General features: G+C 48.2%; 1 protein-coding gene and 1 long non-coding RNA gene across 2 annotated transcripts in view; both read right to left on the bottom strand.

The window, feature by feature from the left end:
* The window catches only part of LOC119336852, a 12299-nt gene extending 11841 nt beyond the window's left edge, over window positions 1–458 (bottom strand). Inside the window, exon 1 of the mRNA XM_037608936.1 lies at window positions 83–458. Coding sequence (XP_037464833.1) covers window positions 83–237 — 155 coding nt within the window. The 5' untranslated portion in view covers window positions 238–458. The remainder of the gene's footprint in view (window positions 1–82) is intronic.
* A 7485-nt stretch (window positions 459–7943) lies between these two features.
* On the bottom strand, window positions 7944–8800 carry LOC119341198. The gene is made up of 2 exons (XR_005164981.1): window positions 8527–8800; window positions 7944–8290 (listed from the first exon to the last, which is right to left on the bottom strand). It is a non-coding gene; the product is annotated as an uncharacterized LOC119341198 (long non-coding RNA).
* Window positions 8801–11434: the final 2634 nt, after the last annotated feature.

Raw genomic sequence — 11434 nt, 5'->3', positions numbered from 1 at the left:
AGAAGCAGAAAAGGCGCATGATTATAACGGTACATGTTCGCTGTTCGAAGGTAATAAGAAACGAAAGGAGCCAAGAACATACCGGAAAATTTTATAGAGATGTTGATTTGGATAAGACGGTGCTGACTCCATGAGTGGAGGGGCATCTCGTCGGGCAAGAGCTGGAAGCCACCAGCGAGGCGCAGCAGAGCCGACTCTGCTGACGCTTCGGATAATCGCCCATGGGAGGCTTTGCATCTCCAGAGAGTATTGGCAAGGCAGACTCGGCGGCGGCTGCTTATTTGCACGGGGGAGGTGTAAGAGTAGCGATGGAAGGCGTAGCTCTCGATCAAGATTACTAAGTACTTCAGTAGCAATGGCTATTACAACCAGTACAAGGATTCATGGAGTCCTATCTTGCAGAAGGGGAAGGAGGAAGGTAGGAGAAGGATGGTAACAGCCGCCGCCGTGCCGGGTTCGTGATCCTGGTACTTGTAGTCGTTGCGGTGGGTAGCTCCTGCACTAGCAAGGCAGTTGGGCCTAGCCCATACCTATCAGCCCAGGAGGGATGCTGACATCGCTCCCCGGGTGCCGGCGCATTGCTCAAAAAATATATACGATCGCGGGCATTCGAACATAGAACTCGCGTGATCTAGACGACTTGTTCCGAGAGCAACTAACGAGCGGTCCTTCAGGGAAAACCCTATTCGCCGCTCGCTGCGGCGAAGTGTCGGCGATTCGCACAGGGCAAGCATGCTTGGGATAGGAGATGGGCCGGCCCAGTTCGAGCTTTACAAAGTACGCCCAAATATGAACCCAGTTTTTTCATGTGTATTCTGTTTTTTCCATTCTTCTTCTTCTTTTTCTGTTTCTCTTTTTCTTTTTCCTTTGTTTCATAGTTTTCTTTTTCTTTTTTCTTCTACTTTTCGTTTTTAATTATTTCTTTTTCTTTTTTCTTTTTCTGATTTTCTGTTTTTTCCTTTTTTTGGTTTTTTATTTCTTAATCCTTTCCTTTTCTTCTTTTTTTATCAAAAGAATTTCAAAATATTCAAATCTTGTTCGTGTTTCCATAAAATGTTGAGGTTTCAAAAGAAGTTCTCAAGATTCAAACATTGTTCTCGTTACACAAATAGTTCAAAGTTTTGAAATGCAGAAATGTACCGGATTTCAATTTTTTGTTCCCGTTTTCATAAAATGTTCGCGCTTCCAAATTTGTTCGGGATTTTTCAAAATTTGTTCTTGAGATGAAAAAATGTTCGTGCTTTCAAAATATGTTCGCGCTTCCAAATTTTCTCGGGATTTTTCAAAATTGTTCTCTGTTGTAAAATTAGTTCTCAAGATTAAAAAATGTTCGTGCTTTAGAAAATTGTTCGCGCTCCCAAATTTGTTCTCCATTTCAAAATTTGTTCTCAAGATTAAAAAAATGTCCGTGCTTCCAAATTTGTTCTCCGTTTCAAAATTTGTTCTCAAGATTCAAAAAATGTTTGTTCTTTAAAATTTGTTCTCCATTTCAGAAAATGTTTGAAACATTTCAAAAAATGTTTGTCATTAAAAAAACATGTTTGCAAATTTTTTCTTGTTTCTCGAAAATCTTCTGAAATTTTAAAAACTGCATGTAATTCTAATTATTTTTATGTAATTCAAAAACTATTTCGAAATCTGAAATTTTCCAAAAAATTGTTCGTGTTTTCTAAAATGTGTGCAACAATTGAAAAATCTGTACGCTACAACAAATATGATCCTGCAAACCTGTACGTTATACTATCACAGTATATTAAAAGTGGTGCGCGCAGGAAAATAGCATGAACTCCCAGTTGGTGTGGTGGCTAGCATCTCGCGTAATCAATTTTCTGGCGTGAGTTCGATCCCTAGCCGCTGCACTTGTACTTCTTTTTGGGGATTTTTTTGCACTATACATGGGCCGGCCCAGTCGGAGCACTCCTGTGCGGGCGGCCGACTGTTTGCCGCAAGGAGCGGCGCATAGGAGCTCCCGTCCTTCAGGAGCCTCGCAATGATCAGCGCCACTTGACGCACTCTCAACCATTCGTCACATGTCGCGTTCTGGTCATTTCTTTCGGATTATTTTTTTGCATGAGTTTTCGGCTTTTTAAATGGTTTTTTCTTCAAGGTTTTTCGACGTTTTGGTTTTTCTCCGGTCTTCCTTAGCTTTTCGACAAAAAAAAAATCTCGCGAAAAACATGTTTTCATCTTTTTTTCGCGAGGGTCACGGCCATGCCTCTCGGAACGGAAAAAACGCATTTTCTGTTTTTTTTTTCGCGAGAGTCACGGTTTTGCTTCCGCGAGAGGCACGGTTGTGCTTTAGCAAGAGGCATAGTCGTGCCTCTCAAAAACGGAAAAAATATGTTTTTTGTTTTTTTTTCTTTTGCGAAGTCACGGTTTTGCTTCCGCAAGAGGTATGGTTATGCTTCCGCGAGAGTCACGGACGTGCCTCTCAGAAACGGAAAAAACGCGTTTTTTATTTTTTTTTCTTTCGCGAGAGTCACATTTTTGCTTCCGCGAGAGGCACGGTTATGCTTTTGCGAGAGCCACAGCCGTGCCTCCTCGGAGACGAAAAAACGTGTTTTTTTTTGCCTTCCGCGAGAGTCACAATTTTGCTTTTGCGAGAGGCGCGGTTGTGATTTCGTGAGAGGCACGAGTGTGCCTCTTTCGGAAAGGGGAAAAACCCGTGCTCCCGGTCGGCTTTTTCGTATATTTTTTTCATGAATGTTCGTCAAAACCTATCAACATGAGATCTTGTTTTCAAGATCTCGATGCAAGAAATACAATGGTTAAAGCGGTTCAAGATTTGGACGCACGGCTTAAGAGATGTAACATTTTGAATAAACGAATCTACGAAAAAGAAGAAAACTACCAGGTTGCAACAAGTGACACACATACAACGCGCCACTTGTCACAACCTGAGGAGGTTCGAGTGATCTTTGTAAAGAGTACTCCTCAACCAGTGAATTTGATTTGTTCCTACCAACTGACATAGCAGTCGTATTTGACAATAAAGTAGCATTAGACCTAAAGAACTAGGCACGCTGTGCAGATCCTAATTAGTTTGCGAATTTCGAATGCAATTTTATTTTTCAAAAAATGGAATGTTCTATGAAACGCGAACACTTTCCAAATTTGTGAACAAATTATTACAAAACTATTACATTTTTGAAAAACAGGAAGATTTTCTGAAAATAATGAAGAATTTTTTTCAAAATATAAACATTTTTTGAAATTACAAACAATTTGATCAAAACGCAATTTCCTAGAAAATTCAGAAAACATGTTTTTTTATATGTGACCAAAATTGGAAAACAGAACATTTTGCGAATTTATGATTTTTTGGAAATGAGAACATTTTTTAAAATTCCTCAAACATATTTTGAGTCTGCGATTTTTTGTAAAAACATGTTTTTTTTAATTTGTAAACACATTTTAGTGAGAACATTTTTTGAAATTCCCAACCATTTTGTGAATAAAAAGATAAAATGTGAACAAACTTTTAAATTCTGAACATTTTCATAAAAGTTGTGAAAAATTGAACATAAATATTCAGAACAAATTTAAAATAACTGAAACATTTTTTGAAAATCACGTACAATATTTTAAAATTGAACATTTTTTGAATTTATGGGGAAAATTTGAGCTCACGAACATTTTTGAAAATTTGGACATTTTTTGAAATATGTGAACAACGTTCAAAAATGTGAAATAAAATGTAGAAAGAAAAATTAAACTTGAAAAGGGAAAAAGAAACAGAAAATAAAAAATAAAAAAGAAAGAAGAAGAAGAATGGAGAATAAAAAGAAACAGAAAAATGAAATTAAAAAAATGAAAAACAGAAAGAAAAAAACAATTCAGGGAAGAAGTTTCCCAAAACCAGATGATGTTGTAGGTGAACTACGTGCGCAAAATGGGCCGGCCCATTGCGTCGCTCGGTCGCTTCGCCTGTGCGAAGCCCCGGCAGTTTCACACGACGCGCATCGAATAGGGTTTTTCCCTGTTTGGTGATTCAAGCGCCCGTTATAGGCTATTTTGCAAACAAACGTCTGAACCACACCCTCCTCTTGCAAGCTGGACCAGCCCGGGTTCGAACTAGAGATCTCTAGGTTCAGAGTAGATAGTAACTACTAGGCTATCTCGATTGATTGTGCCTATTCACTTTGTTTTCACCTCTTTCCCTCTTTCGTTCGCAGAACTTTTTCTTGTTTCTTTCCTGTTTTCTTTTTTCTTTTTCTTGGACGGTTTTGTTTGTTTTTTCTCTTTCTTTTTCTTTTTGCTAAATGCATGAACTTTTTCTTCATATTAACAAACTTTGTTTCAAAATCATTGAACTTTTTTTCCGGATCGACGAACTTATTAAAAAAGTCAATGAACTTTTTTCAAAATCGATGAACTTTTTTAGAATGGATGAACTTTTTCATATTTGAAGAAATTTTTTAGAATCGATGAAATTGTTTTAGATTTGGTGATTTTTTTTCAAATTTGATGAACTATTTTCCAAAATCAGTGAATAGTTTTTTGATTGGATGAACTTTTTTTGAAATTTTCAACTTTTTTTCAAAACTGATGAAGTTTTTTGCAAATTGGTATGCTTTTTTTAGTTTGTGTAATTTTTTTAAAATCCATGGACTTTTTTGAATTCAAGATTTATTTAAAATTTTTATATTTATATTTTTTGGGAAGTCAATGGTTGACTGGTCAACTCTTTTTTGTTGAGGCAATGTTGACTGGTCAACTGGTCAACCATCGAATAGTCTACGTTGACGAACGAACCAAACACGCTTGGTGAGAGGACTGCACCACTAGTGGTTAATGGGCCGACCTAGTTGTGGAGCTTAGTGAGCGCCAATCTCCTAACCGGCATATAAGGCGTCGATTAGGAGCTCCTGCCCGTGCCAGCTCTCCTCAAGTTCACAGCTGAGACCCCATGGCATCTCATGTTTCTTTATACATACGATCCTGAGCATATCTAGAGTACTGTTAGCGAGCCGATGAATAGAACATAGTATTTGCAGATGGAAGTTGAGAATCTGCACAGTGCGTGTTACTCCATGGAAGGAAATATATACACAAGGCAGGCTACCACTCATCCCTACATGCAGGGATCTGGAGGAGGTGGTGCCGATGGACTAGCCAACTATCCTAGCGACTAGGTCATGTGGTTACAACAGAGAACACGTCATACAAAGGTACATGTACAGGAGTCTAGTAACGTTACAACTCAACACCCCCCCGCAGTCCGAACGTCGTTAGGAAAGACGTTGAGACTGGACCGAAAATCACAAAACACGGACGAAGGCAGCCCCTTGGTGAAGATATCCGCGAACTGAGACGATGTCGGGACATGAAGAACCTTGGCTTCACCGAGAGCGACGCGATCACGAACGAAGTGAAGATCAATCTCCACATGCTTCGTCCGTTGGTGCTGGACGGGGTTAGACGAGAGATACACCGCACTGATGTTGTCACAATAGACAATAGTGGCTCGACGCGGGGGGCGATGTAGCTCGCCGAGAAGCTGACGGAGCCAACAGGACTCGGCGACGCAGTTGGCCACGGCGCGGTACTCGGCCTCGGCGCTGGATCGAGAGACCGTCTGCTGTCTCTTGGACGACCAGGAGATCAAGTTGGAGCCGAGGAAAACACAAAACCCAGAAGTGGATTTGCGAGTGTCGGGACACCCGGCCCAATCTGCATCGCTATAGGAAAGGAGATCATGCGGTGAGGAGCGGTACAGCTGCAAGCCATAGTGAGTGGTGCCTCGGAGATAGCGCAAAACCCTCTTGACCAGCTGGTAGTGTGTGTCGAGAGGAGCATGCATGAACAAGCAAATCTGCTGCACCGCGTAAGTGAGATCCGGCCGCGTGAGTGTGAGGTACTGGAGCGCACCGGCAAGACTGCGATATCTAGAGGGATCAGAGAAGGGCTTGCCGTCAGTACTAGAGAGCTTGGAGCGAGTGTCGATGGGCGTGGAGATAGGGTGGCAGTTGAGCATGTTGGCACGATCCAAGATCTCTAATGCGTACTGCTTCTGAGACAGAAAAAGACCAGCAGCGTTGCGATGGACATTGATGCCGAGGAAGTGGTGAATGTCGCCATGATCACTCATAGAGAACTCCCGGGTGAGTGAGGTCACGAGCGAGTCGAGGAGTGTAGGGGTGCTGGCTGTCAAGATGATGTCATCAACATATAAGAGTAGGTATGCCATGGAAGAGCCTCGACGAAGAATGAAGAGGGAGGTGTCACACTTGGAGGAGAGGAACCCGAGAGTGTGGAGGAAGCTCGTGAAGCGAAGAAACCAAGTCCGGGGAGCTTGTTTGAGACCATACAGGGACTTGTTTAGGCGACAAACATGGGTGGGGTGGGAGGAGTCAACGAAGCCAGAGGGCTGCTGGCAGTAGACAGTCTCAGCGAGATCACCATGGAGAAAGGCATTTTTGACGTCCATCTGTCGGATCGGCCAATGATGCGTAGTAGCGAGGCTGAGGACGACGCGGATCGTAGTAGGTTTGACGACGGGGCTAAAGGTCTCCCCGTAGTCAACCCCGGCCTGCTGTGTGAAGCCACGGACCACCCACCGCGCTTTGTACCGGGCCAAGGAGCCGTCGGGGTGGAGCTTATGCCGAAAGATCCACTTGCCGGTCACCACGTTAACACCTGCAGGACAAGGCACCAAAGACCAAGTATCATTCCGGATTAGCGCATTAAATTCGTCTAACATCGCAGCACGCCAATGGGGATCTTTGAGTGCGGCACGGTACGACGAGGGAAGTGGTGACGGTGGAGTGGTGACGGATAAATCGAGAACGTCCTTAGGCATGGCGAACCCCTTTTTCCCACGAGTGATCATCTGATGAGGATTGTGTCGGGGGGTGACAGGAACGACCCGTGGTGGAAGTGGTGGGTCAGGAGGAGAAGGTGGGGTACGCGGTGAAACGGGAGTTGGGGCTGGAGAATCGGGAACAGCCTGCGATCCCGAGCCTGATCCGAACCGAGAGGATCCCGAGGCCCACAGGCGAGATGCGGGTGAGGGCGCGCATGCGTTGGACGACGCAGGGGACGGGCGAACGGGCGTGCATGCATGGCTGGGTGGCCCCGCGAGGCGGGCGCGGGCGGGTGGGTCTGCATGGGTGGCGGGCCCCGGGAGCCGCGTGAGGGAGGCGACAGGGGCGGGCGGGCGCGCGTTTGTGGGATCGGTGGGGGCGCGTGGCGCGGGTGGGTTGGACGAGGTGGGTTCCGTCAGGTACGAGGAACGGGGATCGAGGAATCCACGAGCGGCTGCGGCAGGTGCGGCAGGTGGGGTGGGATTTTCTGCAGCCCGCGGGCTATCTGCATACGGAAAACATGTCTCATCAAATACCACATGTCGGGAAGTGATAACTTTGCGCGTGGAGAGGTCAAGGCACCTGTAGCCCTTCTGCTCACGGGGATAGCCAAGGAAAATACAGCGGGCGGAGCGCGGTGAGAGCTTGTGGGCCGTGGTGGCAGAAAGGTTGGGAAAACAAAGGCACCCAAATGTGCGTAAGTGATCGTAGGTGGGGTTAACACCATAGAGAAGAAAGTGCGGCGTAAAGTGGTGAATGGCACGGGATGGACGTATGTTGAGGAGGGTGGTGGCGGTGTGGAGTGCTTCAACCCAAAACGCTGGAGGGAGATGTGCTTGGAAGAGGAGGGTGCGGACGACATCGTTAGTGGTGCGTATATGGCGCTCCGCCTTGCCGTTCTGCGGAGAGGTATGGGGGCACGTGAGCCGGAAGGAGATGCCGTTAGTGGAGAAGAAATCGCGAAGGGAAGTGGTGAGGAACTCGCCGCCATTATCGCATTGCAAGCATTGCACAAGAACATGAAATTGAGTAAGAATGAAGGAGAAGAAGCGTCGCAAAGTGACACAAGTATCGGATTTGGCACGTAGGGGAAAAGTCCAGGAATAATGCGTGATATCATCCAAAATGACAAGATAATATTTGTAACCCGAAAAACTAACTATTGGAGAGGTCCACAAGTCACAATGCAACAGTTGAAAAGGTGCAGTGGTATAGGAGGAAGAGGTGGGGAAGGGTAGGCGTGCATGTTTGCCCAATTGGCAAGCGGTACATAATGGTGACGGTGGAACTTTATTACATGTTGGGGAAAAATCAAAGGGAAAATAAACTAAGGAAGAGGAGCTCGGGTGCCCGAGCCTTTTATGCCAAAGATCCGACGGAGAAACGGTAAAGGCCACCGGAGGAGTGTCGCCACGGCCGCCGGAGAAGCGGTAGAGGTCACCAGAGCTATTGCACCTCAGAAGGACCGCCTTGGTTCGAAGATCCTTCACGGAAAAACCAAGAGGATCAAACTCCACAGAACATGAATTTTCACGAGTAAATTGGCGTACGGAAATAAGATTTTGGACAATATTAGGAGATAACAAGATATGAGTGAGGTAGAAGGGGCGGGGAGGAAGACGAGTTGTACCAATGGCGACGACCGGAAGACGAGCCCCATTACCGACAACGATGTGACGAGATTGATGCGCTAATAAGGGATGAGACTCGAGCAAGCTACCTGGGTCCCCGGTGATGTGGGAAGAGGCGCCTGTATCCATGATCCAGTCGGCGTGAGGCGGGAAGGCCGCCCCATAGCTTGGCGCAGCATGATACATCGCCGCGGTGTCCCAGGAGGGTGGCGTGCCGGAGTAGAGGACGGGCGGAGTGGGGTGCTGCATCACCGGATATGCATGGGTGGGGGCGCCGGGGCGAGGGCCAAGGATGCCGGCCGAATTGGGAGGGATCCAGGGCGATCGCGGAGGTGGAAAGGGCATCCCCACGGGCGCGAAGTACCCCAGCCATGGCTGCTGCGAGCCACGACCGCCCCCACTTGGCGTGTCACCACGGCCGCGGCCGCGGCCACGCCCGCGCCCACCACGGCCACCGTTGCGGTTGGCGCCGTTTGGTGATCCGCCACGGCCACCGCCTCCAGCGGGGCCGCGGTCACCGCCATGGCCACCGCCCGCAGCTGGGTCGCCACCACGGCCGCCGTTGCGGTCACCACCACCGCGCTCGTCGGGGGAGTGCACGGCAAGGACCTGCGCACCCTCAGCACGCGCCTTCTTGTCGATGGCGAGTTCGGCGAGCACCAGCCGCGACCGGGCCTGAGCGAACGTGGGCAGCGGGACGGTGGACTGGAGGATGGCCGCCTGCAGCTCAAATTTCTTGCCGAGGCCATCTAGCATCTGTAGAGTGAGAGTACGGTCGGTGACCGGCTCCCGAACGTCAGCGAGTGCTGCGGCAATACCTTGGAGTTTGCGGCAATAATCATTGATGGAGAGGTCGCCGCGGACAGCCGCCCGGAACTCCTGCCCGAGGTGCATGGCGAGCTCCGCCTCGTTCTCCAGGAAGTACTCGTGGAGGCGCTGCCAGATGGTGTAGGCGGTGGAGCCGGCCGGCGCGACGATGTCGAGGAGGTCGCCGGCGATCGTGGAGAAGAACCACAGCACGATCGTGTTGTCGTCATCACGCCATGCGGGGTTGGAGAGACGGGCCGCGGCGCCGTCGCGGACGTGGTCCTCGGCGTGGAAGCGGGCGAAGAGGAGGTTCAGGTAGTTTCGCCACCGGATGAAATTGGCCCCGTCTAGGGACAGCTTGAAGTCGACGACGTGTGTGATGCTGGAGGGAAGGCCGCTGGCGGGCGCAACGGTGAGAGGGACGGAAAGAGGTATTTCGGGGTGGGAATTGGGTGGGTGGGTCAAGGCGCCGGAGGAGGTGAGGTCGGGGGTAATGGACGCACGAGGGCGCGCTGCAGAGGCCGCGGAAGGAGATGTGGCGGCTGCGGCAGCAGCTATCTCCTCGGCAGAGAGACGGCGGCCATCGCCGACGTCGCCGGTGTCGTCGGAGTCGGCTGGCGGAGGGGAGCGTGGGCTGTTCGACATGGAGAAGGAGAGGAACGCCGGCTCTGATTACCAAGATGGAAGTTGAGAATCTGCACAGTGCGTGTTACTCCATGGAAGGAAATATATACACAAGGCAGGCTACCACTCATCCCTACATGCAGGGATCCGGAGGAGGTGGTGCCGATGGACTAGCCAACTATCCTAGCGACTAGGTCATGTGGTTACAACAGAGAACACGTCATACAAAGGTACATGTACAGGAGTCTAGTAACGTTACAACTCAACATTTGCATGCTCCGAACTTTATGAGGTGTGCTCGGTTCAAGTTGTGAATTATGAGAAGTCCTCGGTTATGTTCAGTAAGAACACAGGACAAGCGCGAAGGTATGAGGTTCTGAACACTTTTCAAATTCGGGCTGAGGCGAAAACAGAAAGGTATTTGGGGCTGCCTATCTATGTTGGCCAAGCTAGAAAACAGGTCTTTGAGTACCTGAAGGAGAGGATTTGGCAGAAGATCCAGGGATGGCAGGAAAGGTTGTTGTCGAAGATGGGCAAAAAGATGTTCTAATTAAAGCATGTTCCCAAGCGATCCCAACTTTCGCCATGTCTTGCTTCAATCTGACCAAGACACTTTGTGAAGAAATTAGTGCTATGATATGCCGATTCTGGTGGGCTAAACAGGAAAAGAGCAACGTGATGCATTGGTTGTGCTGGGAGTTACCGACAAAGGCAAAATAGGACGGTGGAATGGGATTACAGGACATATACAGATTCAATATGGCTATGCTCGCGAGACAAGCCTGACGCATGCTTACTGTACCCGATTCCTTATGTGCCCGGGTGTTGAAAGCAAGATACTTCCCACGGTCATCCATTTTGGAAGCTGAAGCACACTCTGGAATTTCATACACATGGCGCAGCATCCTGAAAGGGGTGGCGCTGCTAAGAGAGGGGCTGATTTACAGAGTTGGAGATGGAACTTCTATTAAGATCTGGTCTGACCCATGGTTGTCTAGGGAAGGGGTGAGAACACCAACAACGCAGAGGAGGGGATGCCTTCTAACCAGGGTCTGCGAGTTGGTGGATCCGGATACCCACACGTGGGACGAAAGACTGGTGAGGGATATCTTCAGGGAGGATGAAGCTAGAATTATCCTTGCCACCCCTGTTCGTGATGAGCATGAGGACTTTTATGCATGGTACCATAACAGCAAAGGGCAGTTCTCTGTTATGTCAGCAACTCAGCATATAAGGTTTATGTCAAGATCAGAGATGCGGGTCTCCCACAATGCTCAAATCCTCAGCCGAACAGCTGGGACTGGAAGGAAATTTGGAGCCTACCCTGTCAACCCAAGATTCAACAGTTTGTATGGCGGCTCGCCCATAACAGTCTACCTCTGAAACTGAACATGAAGCGGAGGGGTATAGATTGCGATACTCTGTGTGTTTGCTACAGACGATTGGATGAGGACGGGGCTCACCTGTTTCTGAGATGCAAGCAAGTTAAGAAGGTATGGAGATCCCTGCAACTTGAGGCTCTACGGCAGACGTTTTGTACCTGCAGAAACGCAACGGAACTGCTGG

Source organism: Triticum dicoccoides, chromosome 7B, assembly GCF_002162155.2.
Source record: "Triticum dicoccoides isolate Atlit2015 ecotype Zavitan chromosome 7B, WEW_v2.0, whole genome shotgun sequence".
NCBI lineage: Eukaryota > Viridiplantae > Streptophyta > Magnoliopsida > Poales > Poaceae > Triticum > Triticum dicoccoides.
Note: the sequence above shows the minus strand (reverse complement) of the source record. Positions and strands in the feature narration are given on the sequence as shown.